Source organism: Eumetopias jubatus, unplaced genomic scaffold, assembly GCF_037043125.1.
Source record: "Eumetopias jubatus isolate StellerSeaLion01/CBP00866 unplaced genomic scaffold, mEumJub1_p1.0 scaffold_17, whole genome shotgun sequence".
NCBI lineage: Eukaryota > Metazoa > Chordata > Mammalia > Carnivora > Otariidae > Eumetopias > Eumetopias jubatus.
The window spans coordinates 7,729,059-7,743,286 of NW_028274823.1; the positions used below are offsets into that span (position 1 = coordinate 7,729,059).

Here is a 14,228-nt window from a genome sequence, read left to right on the forward strand (position 1 = left end):
ATTTATTTAAAGTCATATTAAAAGGGACGCCTGGGTGGCTCAGTCAGTTGCATGTCTGCCTTCGGCTCAGGTCATGATCCCAGGGTCCTGGGATCGAGTCCCGCATCAGGCTCCTTGCTCAGCGGGGACCTGCTTCTCCCTCTCCCTCTGCTGCTCCCCCTGCTTGCGCTCTCTTTTTCTGACAAATAAATAAAATCATAAATAAATATTAATGGAATTTAGAAAATTTTAATTCTTAGTTCAAACTGAAAGACTGTGTAAGACAACAAAGATAAAGTGTCATTAATATAATTCTCCCCACACTTAAAAAAGGGGGGGAATTTGCAGGAAATATGATTGGTACAGTTTTTAGTGTATTATTTATATTTAGACTTCATATAACTTGCTAAAAATAAAAGAAAAATGGACAGAAGACATAAATCAGCAATTCACAGGGAAAAATACAAATGACTAAACAAGACAATACACCTCCCTTACTAATAAACCCCAAGGAAAGACCCAGCCGCAACGTCGCTCTGACCCCGCTGATGGGGTACAATCCAGGCAGTTCTTCCAGGCAGCTATTTACCAATATGCATATGTTCATATCGTTTGATCATGTAATCCCATTTCAGGGAATCTAAGAAAATAGTTAGAAATGCTGATAATTTTGCTCAGGAAAACACTATCAGAATAAAAAATGTTGAAATAACCCAAAAGGCTAAGTAAGGGCCAAGTTAAAGTATAGCAACTTAATGTCCTGTTACACATTCATTTTTTAAAAGATGAAAACATTCTAATCACTTCAAAATATAAAGTTCAACAAAAAAGTCATTTCAATTACATAAAAATATGTAAAAAAAAAAAAACTGAAAATACAAAATAACATGACACATTTCCTCTAGACACAAATGCTTTACACTATTATTTTTTCATAGCTTATCTCTGAAATATTCTACAATGAGCATGCTCTTTTATTATTTAAAAATGAACCCAACTCTCATATACTGTTAAAAGAAGTCAGTACATAATGTCTAAACTTGATGAAACAAGAAGACTGGTGTGTCCATCCAGATATGAACAAAATGTGGTATATACATACAATATTATTCAGCCTTAAAAAGGAAGCAAATTCTGACATGTGCTGCAACATGAATGAACTCTAAAGACATTCCACTAAATGAAACAAGCCAGTCACAAAAGGACAAACACCATAAATTCCACTTATGTGAGGTACTGCGAGCAGTCAAATGCGCAGAGACAGAAACGAGAGTGGTGGTTGCCGGGGGGCTAGGGGAGGGGGAAATGGGATCTCCTGTTCATGGATAGAGAGTTCAGTTTTGCAAAATGAAAAAAGTTCCAGAGAGGAATGGTGGTGATGACTGCACAATATGAATGTACTTAATACCACTGAACCGTACACTTAAAAATGGTTAAGATGGTGGGGCGCCTGGGTGGCACAGTCAGTTACGTGTCGACTCTTGGTTTCGGCTCAGTAGTGACCTCAGGGTCCTGAGACTGAGCCCCGTGTAAGGTTCCACGCTTAGTAGGGAGTCTGCTTGAGATTCTCTTTTCCTCTCCCTGCCCCTCCCACTTGTGCTCTCTCTAAAATAAATAAATCTTAAAAAAAAAAATGGTTCAGATTACAAATTTTGTCCCATGTATTTTACCACAGTTAAAATAAATTTTTAAAAAAGAGAAAAAATGATACAAGGACACAATTCAGACATATCAGAGGTACTGTTTCAAACAATATCACTTATGTAGTATTCCTCCCTCCCCCCAAAAAAGATAAAATATTTTAATTTAATCTATTAATTTCCAAATTGAGTGTAATTCTGTGAAAAAATTGCCTCGACTCTTTGAAAATGTTTATCTCGGGGCTCCTGGGTGGCTCAGTTGGTTAAGCGTCTGCCTTCGGCTCAGGTCATGATCCCAGGGTCCTGGGATCGAGCCCCGCATCGGGCTCCCTGCTCAGTGGAGAGCCTTGCTCCTCCCTCTCCCTGCCGCTCTGCCTACTTGTGCTCTTTATCTCTCTGTCAAATAGATAGGTAGAACCTTTAAAAGAAAAGAAAAAATGTTTCTCTCATGAAAGAATAAACAAAGCCAAAAACCATCTGAGGCACCGTTTAGAAAAGAGGGGCCTACCGAGAGAACACTAATAGATAAAATGTACAATCCTTGATTGAATGGGGTTGGATCAATAGCTATCAGTGAAACTGAGTATGGACTTTGAATATTAAATTTTCTGGATAATCATATTATGTAGTTATGCAGGGAAAAATGTCTGTTTTTAGGACACACATGCTGAACTATTTAGGGGCAAAATGTCACGACATCTGCAATTACCTCTCAAATGGTTCAGGAGAAATAAAGACAAATAGAGAGTAAATGTGGCAAAGTATTAACAACTGGAAAATGTAGGTCAAAGGCATATAATATAGTTATACTTCTAACTTTTCTTCATGTTTTGAAATTTCTCACAATAAAAGGTTGATGGGGCAAAAAGCTGTCTCTGCACAGCAGGACTGGGAGTGAAAAAAAGAAAAACTACTGTTTTTCTTTATAAACTCTTCCCTCTCTACTGCTTGATTTTTTAAATAGTTTTCTTTAATAAATGTTTTCAATTAAAGTTATTTTATGGTAAACAGTAAAGTTCGCTGAGTCTAAACACATCTTTTTATATTTAATATTTAAACAATACATTTGGATTTCATAACTCAATGTGTTCATTTAATATAATGCTTTTTAAAAATGAAAGCTTTTACTAAATCAATGATGCATATTCAAATGTCAGTACCACAGAATCAAAAATCACCTGACAGACCCCCATTCTCAGCATAAGGAGGCACATTATTAGTTGGCCGGCCAGTATAATCAATCATTTCTAAAAGACAAATACTGCGTTTCAGACCAAAGGCAACCAGCAGTATACCACGGAGGCTCTATTTCTGCCATTCCCATCCATTTGCCTTAACAGACACACTCATTCCTAGAAACTTCTTTCTCATCCCAGGTGTCAGGAAGCACTTTCAAAGCCAGAATGAACTGGCCAGGAGAAACAAAGTATGTGCATGTTCCCTACTGATTAGAATCTTTGACATTGCTGAGAATTATCACAATTTTCTTAAAAATCGTAACATAAAATTCTTATATCCAGAGTGCCAATCACAAGAGAAAATCCTTAGAAACTTGAAGAAAAACAAGACAAAAGCTATCTGAAGAGATACTCCATTCACAGTGCTAAAAATAATTCTATTACCTATAACATCAACTACCTTGGATAGGAAGGAGATCCACAACCCAGAATGTGTATGGAGTGAAAAGACACCTCAGTTTTGATAGCTACACACACACGTCCACGTAAGAGTATCACAGAGTTAACCAAGGACATACAAGGCATTGCCGGCACTCTAGCAGCTTACTTTCCTTTTATGGATACAGTGCCAAAGATCTGCTGCAGGAGTCTGCATGTATTTTGGATTCTATTAAAAGCTTTCAATAGGATATTTTAACAAACCATTTTTATTTTTTTATGCTTTTTTTTTAATGTGATGGTTTTAAATGTCAAAGACTATTAAGACGTCCAAGACCTTTTTCAGGTTCTACCTGTATTAAGGAAAAAAAGCCAAGTATTAAGGGAAAAAGGACTCTAAAATCAGAAGAGTATCTTTCAGTAAAACACTCAGTCTCGTACCAATACAAAATCAAGTTCATACTCAAACAAAATGGTTCACTAGCATCCTGGAATAAATCCAGCACTTAAAAAATAACCATAACCTAAATCTATGAGAACAGTGAACAATTTCATTAACTCCTTCTCTGAACTCCCAGAAAATGATCTCTAAAAATTAAATATTAGAACAAAGATCTGCTATTGGACTACCAACTCAGAAGTGATGATGGCCGCAAAGGCGATCCATAGGGCAGAAAAACTTCTCAAGGTGGAAAACAGATTTTCCAAACGGCTATAGTATACCAAACTGAAAACAGGCAAACACAAGCAAAACAAACAGAATACTACAGAAATGTCATACTAAAAACCGCACAAATAATGTGACCTAATCATGCAATGCCCAGAACTATTAGCAAGTGACAGACTATCTTGGGGCTCGACAATCAGCTTCATTTAGGCATATTTATTTAGTTGACTTGGAAAAAAGGCAAGATTGGAAACATTAATATTCACAGGCATCAAACATTATTCAAAAATTCCTGTAACAGTACTTTCAAACACAGAGCAAAAACAAAGAAAACTAACTAAAGAAAGACCCACTGTGATTAAGAAATATGTATCTACTGTTCCTGGCACATAATTACTAAAACCCCTGTAATTTCCTAAGTAAGATCCCTAGGGGCAGCTTTTGTTAATATATTTAGTTTTGTTCCCAGTTCCTGAAATTGCTCCAGAGAGATAAAGGGAAAACTGAATGTCTTTTGTTATTCATAAAACAAGTCCCTTTCTCCACTTCTGAGTTTATGTTAATGAGGTGACTTCTGGAAAACACCTAAGGACGGGGGCTGGGTGCCAAGGGAACCAACCCTGGGATTAAAGGGTTGGAACTTCCAGCACCATCCCGCTCCCACCTACTGGGAAAGGAGAGGAGCTGGAGGGTGAATTATTCACCTGTGGCCAATGATCTGATCGATCTCACCTGTGTGATTCAGCCTCCGTAAGCTTCCGGGCTGCTGAACCTGCGGAGGTGCCAGGAGAGTGGCAGCCAACGGGACACCGAAAGCCCCTTTCCTTGCCCTCTACGTCTCTTCCATCTAGTTCCTGAGTTCAAGCCTTTTATAATAAACTAGTCATCTAGTAAGTAAAAGGTTTTCCTGAGTTCTGTGAGCAGTTCTACCAAATTTACTAAACCCAAGCCAGGGTTATGGAAACCTGTGATTTATAACCAAGAGATCAGAAACACACACGACACCCTGGACTTGCTATTTGTAATGAAAAAAAAAAAAAATGCTGTTCATATTAATTTCCTATTGCTGCTCTAACAAATTACTACAAATTTAGTGGCTTAAAACAATTCAGATCTTTTATTTTAAAATCTGAGCAAGAGCAGAAGTTCCACATGGCTCTCACTGGGCTAAAACCAAAGTGTACTCCTTGGGGAGGGTCTAGGGGAGCCTTGCCTCTTCCAGCTTATAGAGGCTGCCAGCATTCCTCAGCTCACAGCCCCGCACCACTAGGACCTCTGTTGCTCCACTGTCATATCTCCTTCTGTGACATACGTTCTCCTGTCTCTCTCTTGTTTATAAGGACCCTTATGATTATGCTGGGCCCACCCAAATAACAGGAGGTCCATCTCTCTCCATTTGAGGGTCCTTAATTTAACTACATCTGCAAGATCCCTTTTGCCACGTAAAGCAGCATATTCATATACTCTGGGGATTAGAATTCAAATGCCTTGGGGGGCCAGAAGGCATTACTCTGCCTGTTACACTATTTCAATCAGTTGTGTAAATCAGAAAAGGCTGGGCCGGGGGGGGGGGGCGGTGAAAGCAAGCAGTTTTGGGCATCTAATAAAAACAACTTTACACACCAACTCCTCTCCCTAATAGCATATTTTGCAAGATATTTCATGTTTTGTACCTTCAAGTAAGTCATCAGTAAGGTATCTCTGTGCAGCAATTTTTAAAGCCAAAGAACACCAAACTAGAGAATAGAAGCCTCTTCCATTTCTTTCCTTACACTAATTTATATGCCCTCAGCTTCCTCTAAAGTTAAAAAGTCAGCCACAAAGACATCTTAATAAATAGGTAAAATCGCCATTGCATCTTATGTCAAGGATTTCCTTTTGTTTTGTTCTGATGTGGTACTGTCCTTGGTATATATCACCTTATTATCATTGCAGTTCATAGTATTTCCATCTCTCAAAAACTAATTATACAGGACTTTTTCTTCTGTCGAAGTTAGTAAAATTTTGTTTGGATTATTGTACAACACTCATTTGACCAGACACACTATATCTCTAAACTAAATAATAAAGTCACCATTAAAAAAATTACCTTAGAACATTACATTTTGCAACACATTTGTTTTTCCAGAAAAACATTTACACAACCTTAATAGTTACTTCCTTGAAAAAAACCATTCATAGCTACAATTCTTAATGATACCAAAATAAACAGTATTTTTAAATGTAATAAGCCTATACCTTACTAATTTTTGTTAAAAATGACAAAGGTAAAAAAATTTTTTAAATTAAAAAATACAATGAAAAAAGAGTATTAGTGAAAGCAAACAGACACATTCTGACATGTTTAGCACCATATAAGTCATAGGTGTTTCTACAGTTGCATCTGGTGCCCTGGAGTGGCTATGTGGGACACGGTACACAGGCAAGCGGACAAAACACAATTGGCGTCAGGGCAGAAAATAACAGCCACAAATATTGATTTTCAACACAGTTATGAGAAGAGAAGTATTTGATCAAATAGAACTATCCTTGCAGACAACCTGAAAGAAAAAGTCAATTCTAACATATTTCCTATGTTTTTAAGAATCATGTAAGTTATGGGGCGCCTGTGTGGCTCAGTTAAGCGTCTGCCTTCCGCTCAGGTCATGATCCCGGAGTCCTGGCATCAGCCCTGCACCGGATTCCCTGCTGAGCCAAGAGCCTGCTTCTCCCTCTCCTCCCTGCTCATGCTCTCTTGTCGCTGTTTCTCTCGCTCAAATAAATAAAATCTTAAAAAAAAAAAAATCATGTAAGTTTTTAGACACATCAAAATTTTGCTCAGGAATACCCCAGACTACAATCCTCATGATTCCATTTCAGCATGCTCACTGATAAGGAGATTCTGATTTAGCCCGTAACTCAGTGATTCTCAACAGGGGACACAAACGAAACCAGAGAGGGAGAGAAACCATAAGAGACTTTTTTTTTTTTAAGATTTTATTTATTTATTTGACAGAGAGAGAGAGACAGCGAGAGAGGGAACACAAGCAGGGGGAGTGGGAGAGGAAGAAGCAGGCTTCCCACTGAGCAAGGGAGCCCTACACAGGGCTCAATCCTCATGACCTGAGCCGAAGGCAGACGCTTAACGGCTGAGCCACCCAGGCACCCCCCATAGGAGACTCTTAATCTCAGGAAACAGACTGAGGGTTACTGGAGGGGAGGGGGGGGTGGGAAGGATGGGGTGGCTGGGTGATGGACATCGGGGAGGGGAGGGTATCTGCTATGGTGAGCACTGTGAATTGTGTAAGACTGATGAATCACAGACCTGTACCCCTGAAACAAATAATACATTATATGTTAATTAAAAAGAGGGGAGACACAGGGCGCCTGGGTGGCTCAGTTGGTTAAGCGACTGCCTTCGGCTCCGGTCATGATCCTGGAGTCCCGGGATCGAGCCCTGCATCAGGCTCCCTGCTCAGTGGGAAGTCTGCTTCTCCCTCTGACCCTCCCCCCTCTCTTGCTCTCCCTCTCTCTCATTCTCTCTCAAATAAATAAAATCTTTAAAAAAAAAGGGGGGGGGCGGGAGGACACAAGTGTATGCTTCAGGTCACCCCAAAGCCTGAGAAGAGCAGGAGACATTACTGTTGCACACATTTCCTATAATGCCACTGCCATGGGGCAAATGAATATTTTCAGCTTAAAAATCCAGTTTCAACATGTATTTGTTATGTATGATTCTTTTTCCCCTACACCTACACCACCACCCTGACCCCCAATCTCAAATCCTTCCCATCTTCATTAGCAGGGTCACTGGACAAGCCAAACATAAGAAAGACGCAGCTGTTGTTGAAGACATGAGACAAAATGCCAAATTGCAACAACAGATCCAATGACGAATATAAAGTATTCAAGTAAAAATTTTATTTGCTTTAGGACTTCAGGTATAGCAAACACGTGATTTTTTTTCTTTATATCAAATATTCATCAAACTGTCAAATATTCATCAGTGAAGGCAGGAAGACAGAGAAATTTAAGGTAAAGAAATCTGACTTCAGACTGTTCGTATCCATAGACTGCCCAGTGATAAACTGAGGCCTACCTCTTTCAAGAAGACTGTTGTACCAACTTCCTTTCTTCTCCTAATAGGGAGAAGTCAAGTTGGCTCCCACTGGGTCAAGCCCAGGGGTAGTTTGTAAAGTAAAAAATACAGAAAGCTAGGAAGAAAGTAAAAAATCTAGAAATTCAGAAAAGAAGCATAAAGGTCTATTTGTCCGGATCTCAGTTTCCACAAGGGCTTATTTGCTGAATGATTTAACAAATGCCTGAACGCCTGCTATATATCAGACACTATTTTAAGTACGAGGATACAGCTGTGAAGGAAACAGAATTCCTGGCCCTCACCAAGCTTAAATTCTAAGGAAGAAAAGAGACCAATAATAAAGTGGAAAGTAACAAGTGTTGTAAAGAAAATTAAAACCGGGGGAAGGGGACGAGGACAGGGCTGGACCTGTAGATACAGCGGTCCGGGAAGCCTCAACGAGAAGGCTACAACTGAGCAAAGAGCTTAAGCAACTAAATGAGCTAATCCTGCAATCCAGAAAATGAGCATTCCAGGCAGAGGAAACAGCAAGTACAAAGGTTTGAGGCTTATTTGTAGAGAAGAAAGGTGGCCAGAGTGGCTGAAGTGAGTAAGTGAGGCTGAGAGCAACAGACAGGAGGCGGAATGGGGGCGGGGGAAGGTGCAGGACACAGCTGAGGGGGCCTAGAGTGTCTTTGAGGGACTCTGGCTTTTACTCTGAGCAACACAATCACTGAAGAGTTCTGAGCAGTTTTAGAAGAGTAGCTCCTAGGTGGAGAACATTTGTAAAAGAAAAAAAGGACAGAGGGGATCATGGTTTGGACCAGGGTAGTGAGAAGTACAGATTCTCCATGTATTTTGAAGGCAGAGTCAGTAAGATTTTCTGACAAGTCGGAAAGGAATGAGAAAAAGGAGAATCAAGGATGACCGAGGCTGTGGGCACAGCCGGTGGGATGATAAACTTGTCATCAAGGGAGAAAGGGGATTATGAAAGAATAGGTTTAAGGGAGAGACCAGTTCAGTTTCAGCTTCGCTGAATTGGGAAGAATATGGAAATATCAGCTATTCAAGGAAAAATGTGGTGTACACGACTGGTTACACAAGTCCAGGGTTCAGGAATACAGAAAGTTATCACCACAGATTTAATCTGGGATTCTTATGTGACCCTGTTTATCTTTTCAAGGGATCAGCCTGGGTCACAGATTAAAACGTTCTTCTAACGGGCAACCGATTCAATACAATAGCAGAATTAAAATGGTGTGTTAGGTAGTACTGCCCTATTCTCTAGGGACACGATCTATCCAGCAGGAAAGGCAGTCTATGATTAGCACCAACATGACCTCCCAGAAAACACCTGGCACCAAACTGCAGACATTCCAGAGACAACTGCACATTTAAATTCACACCTCTGCCTTTACCATCCTGGTTCCTACCCCCAGATTCCACTTTCATTGATGTCAGGTCTTGGCATCACTGTCCCCAATGTCTGCTCACCACATAAGATAATAATAATGACTTAGGTGAAACTTACACCCAACAGTCATGTAAAAAAGAAACTTGCTCAATACTGCTGGCACTTCAGTTTACTTTTGCCTTCTTAACAACTGAATCCTCCTCAATCCTATTTTAACAATCTGCAAAGGTTGAGACTTTTTCCAATTTCAAAGGGGTTGTCTCACATTTTATACTTAGTATAAATTTTATACTCAGTAAATATTTTATGCTTAATGTATATACTTCAGAGATGATTTTTTTTTTTAGTAAATGTGTTACCAAAGGGACCATAGAGATGATTTTTTTTAAAGATTTTATTTATTTATTAGAGAGAGAGAGAGAAAGCCCATGAGATGGGGGGAGGGTCAGAGGGAGAAACAGACTCCCCGCCGAGCAGGGAGCCCAATGCGGGACTCGATCCAGGGACTCCAGGATCATGACCTGAGCCGAAGGCAGTCGCTTAACCAACTGAGCCACCCAGGCGCCCAAGATGATTTTCTTAAATGCCTAACATGGACAAGCCATAATATACCATAAATCTGGAGAACATAAGGCAGGCAGAAAAGGGGAAGTAAAGGTTAATGTTCAGTACATGGGGGCTTCTGTTAATTAACCCAACACAAGGTAAACAAAAAAATGTTTTACACATTTTCAGTGATGTTTACAAATCAGGATAGGATTACCCAAAAAAGACACAGTCATAATTGGTACAACAGTTCAGAACCATATTGTGTGGTGAAGTAAAAAATATCTGTTGAAAGGGAAAACAGAATGCACATTACTAAGAACTAAATACAATTAATACTTAGCCCTAAGAACCTAGAAACTCTGGAGTGGGAGTAGGGACTTAACGACAAAACTGTTTGGTAGATGAAATAAAATCAAATATAATATTGGTCCTGCTGGCATGAGTTTTTGTTCCACCTTTAAAATGAAATCACAGGGGCACCTGGGTGGCTCAGTCGTTAAGTGTCTGCCTTCGGCTCAGGTCATGATCCCAGGGTCCTGGGATCGAGCCCTGCATCAGGCTCCCTGCTCTGCAGAGAAGCCTGCTTCTCCCTCTCCTACTCCCCCCCTGCGTGTGTTACCTCTCTCGCTGTGTCTCTCTCTGTTAAATAAATAAAATCTTTAAAAAAATAAAAAATAAAATAAAATGAAATGAAATCACAGCCATCAAAATGCAAAGAGGTACAAGGATGGTTATCCCAAAAGAAATAAGAATATGTAGAGGGGCACCTGGGTGGCTCAGCTGGTAAAGCGTCTGCCTTCGGCTCAGGTCATGGTCCCAGGGTCCTGGGATCGAGCCCCACATCGGGCTCCCGGCTCGGCGGGAAGCCTGCTTCTCCCTCTCCCACTCCCCCTGCTTGTGTTCCCTCTCTATGTCTCTCTGTGTCAAATTAAAAAAAAAAAAAAAAAAACCTTTAAAAAAAAAGAAATAAGAATATGTGGAAATAAAAGGGTGCAACAAAATGAGAGTAGTCATAAAGAAATAAAGCCACATAGACAAAGTTATATTGATTGGTCTAATTTGTGTTTCAAGAAGAGAAAATATTTCAAAGTAGAAGTTCTTATCCTGAGATCCAGTAACCTGAAGAAACTACGAACCTCTGACTTCTAAAGGATTCTATGACCCCAACAGAGGTGTAATTGTCCCAACGTACTTCATTTCCATCTGTAAACTTATGTGTACTATAACACGACCTTGTACTAAAGGTATGCATAGCGCATTACCACCTGCAAAAATGATTTTAAGAGTTTCCAAAAGGCATCGAGGTAATTTAAGGACAATCACACCTAGATACAAAAGGTTACATAAGATTCCACTTGTATATGGAATATCCAGAATAGGTAAATCCACACAGACAGACTTGGGAGAGGAGAGGAGGTAGAGTAACTGCTTAATGGTACAGGGTTTCCTTTTGGGGTGATAAAATGTTTTAGCACCAGACAGATGGTGGTTGCACAACACTCTGAATGCACTAAATGACACTGATTTGTTCACGTTCAAAATGGTGAATTTTATGTTGCAACTTTGGCGTCAATAAAATAAATAAAACTCTTTGTACCTCCTTTAAAAAAAAAAAGAAAATTATACCACATAGGGTACCCCAACTTGAGAGGAAAAAAAAAATCAATGGGATGAAATGGAAAAACACAGATAGCCTAAAATGGCTCAGTGTGCTTTCATCCCTAGTCCTCAAGAAAACTGGAGCCAAGAGTTACTAAGTGCCTACTGTGTTTTGGTGTTCAGAAGGACTCACCTTCTTGTACATTCTTTTTGCCGGAACAAAACTAAAATAAAAAACTCAAGATTTCTTGAAATCTACGCTTAGGACTTACAAGTTCATACAGTTATGTCTTCCGTTCTTGGAGCTATATTCAGGAGGATAAACAAAAGAAATTCATACTGGGGAAAAAAAACATACACATACAGCTAAGCTATATTTAAGGCTTAGCTATTGTTCCACACAATATTTAACTTGAGTAGTCACTCCAAATTATCCTTCACAAAAATTTTCTTTACAAAACAAAATGTCAAGGTAAGCACCCCATCCAAATAATTTAAATCATAAAATTCAAAAAGCTAACCTACTCAAAAAAAGAAACAAAAAAGCACAGGGAGTCCAGTAACTCCTTTTGTGAATTACATCACAAATACTAACCTCACAAGGTCTAACTAGAGAAAACCCTGCTCTCACAACATGTCCTGGTCCTTCGACAGGTCTGAATCAGTAACTGGGACCAATATCCAAAATTTCTTTAGGAAGCACTAATACCACAAAATATACAAATCATAATTTGAAATGTGGAATTCAGCTGGCTACGTGAAATCAGTTTCATAAAATGTGCAAATATTAATTATATGACATTCACGTTAAATTAACATCAGCATTTTCAAGGTCAGTATTATGTTTGTTCAACTTCTTGGAGTCACATTTTTGTGATATTTTTAACATCTGACTAAAGCGTCTATCATCACAAGATGCTCACACTGTTTACAAACACTCTGAAGCAGCAGCTGGTGTTCCTCAGTCACATCCTGTTACAATAAATAGAGGAGCAGCTTTAAACTCCAGGTATATTTTTCTCCTACTGATGTGTAAAAAACTTTGCTTTAACTTAAAAAGTTTTTCTCCCTAATGATGGAAAGACACACAATGAAATGGAGGCAATTTAGAACAAAGTTATAACAAAATCACAAATACAGAGATTCTCATGCATGCATAGTGGGAGTACAGCTATCATGCTGAATGATCAAAATGCTAAATAATATTGACCCTGCTTAGATCTTTCATGTCATTTTTAATACCTTTTCCCATCCCATTCAAAAAATGCAGAAACTTACCCACACAAGCATTGAGGAATAGCCAATCAGTCTTTTTCATCCTGTTTTTAATTTGTTTTAGTTTTTTAAAGTCCACTTCAAGTTCCTCCTTGCTGCCAACAGCACCAGCCAATTCAATCCTCTGAAAATCCATTTTCATTTCAGAGTCCCGTTTCATAGTGGGAGGCGATCTTCTTTGGCTATTCCCACTGCTGCAGCTTCCCCTCCACCGAGCTCGGTCTTGCTCATTTATTATTGAAGAAGCCTCTTCAGTCTCTGCCAACTCTATTGCTTCAATATTATTAGGCCTGGGATGATCGCAAACAACACATTTTTTAGCCTTGGCCCAGTTTTCATATGTGCAAATAGAACAAGTCCAATGCTGGGTCCTTGTGTTTGGTTTATTTCTATCATTGTATTCCTCGCAAGGATCAAGAGAAAAAGCAACTGGTCTTGAACCAGATCCTGAGGATTGAGGAGATTCTGTGGGACTCCTGGTCCTACGCTGGGATAAGCACTGGGTACATCTGATTGCTCTTGGCCAGTTCAAATAGGTACACATATGGCATGACCATTTATTTGCGTTTTCCATGCTGTACGAAGACTTAACCCTGGGTCTTGCACTAGAGTCTGGACATATCAAAGGACTACTTCCTCCTTCAGTGCTAGAAGGATCCCAATCTCTACCAACATCACTTGAACCACTTTTAAATGGATCTTCTGTAATAATTGTTCCACTTGGTCTTTGGGCGCGACACATAGTACACTTGATCGCAGATGGCCAGTTTTCATACGTACAATATTCACAAGCCCACTTAATTCCACGTTCTGACATTGTGCTCTTCTTGAAGTGAGTTATGTCAGGCAGGAAGCTATAAATAATTAGGACATGGTTATTAAAACAGTAACTACATAATTCCATCTCTGTGCCCCAAAAGTACCCTTCAACTTGTAAAATATAAATCTCTCAAAAGAAGCCTGTAAGATTTAGCAATGAACTATCCTTATTTTTCCACTTTCCATTAGAGACACCAGAGATAAGCTCCCAAAGAAAAAATCTTAGACCTCAGGGATTTAATGAAATTGTACTTTAGAATGCAAAAGAGATAAGCAGGAGATAAAGGGACGTTTGTTCTAAGACAGAAGCAAGTTAAAACAGAGAAGCCGCTAATAGAAATGTTTAATTTAAGCCAGGTCATCACCATCAATTTAGAAAAGTAACCAACAGTTAAGATTCAAAGAGAAGGGAAAGAACACAAACCAAATAAACACATAACCATTCTCAAATTTTGAACAACTTAGATTCTTATGCTCTCTAGGTACAGTATCGTTCTGTTTGATTTACTGAAGAATTCAGATCAAACAAAGTCAATTCTATCATTTTTGCTAAGGAAGAAGCAGCAGCTTAAAGGTACTACTTATCCACTGCTCTTAATAAGCACAGGAGAAA

The 14,228-nt window shown here is 39.2% G+C and overlaps 1 protein-coding gene across 2 annotated transcripts in view; it reads right to left on the reverse strand.

The window, feature by feature from the left end:
* The window catches only part of ZRANB1 (zinc finger RANBP2-type containing 1), a 62,224-nt gene that overhangs the window by 24,672 nt on the left and 23,324 nt on the right, over nucleotides 1-14,228 (reverse strand). The window contains exon 2 of one of the 2 annotated variants that reach the window (XM_028119974.2): nucleotides 12,800-13,650. In XM_028119974.2, the coding sequence (XP_027975775.1) occupies nucleotides 12,800-13,613 (814 nt within the window). In that variant the 5' untranslated portion in view covers nucleotides 13,614-13,650. Of the gene's footprint in view, nucleotides 1-12,799; nucleotides 13,651-14,228 lie in introns of those variants that run through there. The other variant, XM_028119975.2, reaches the window with a different exon arrangement.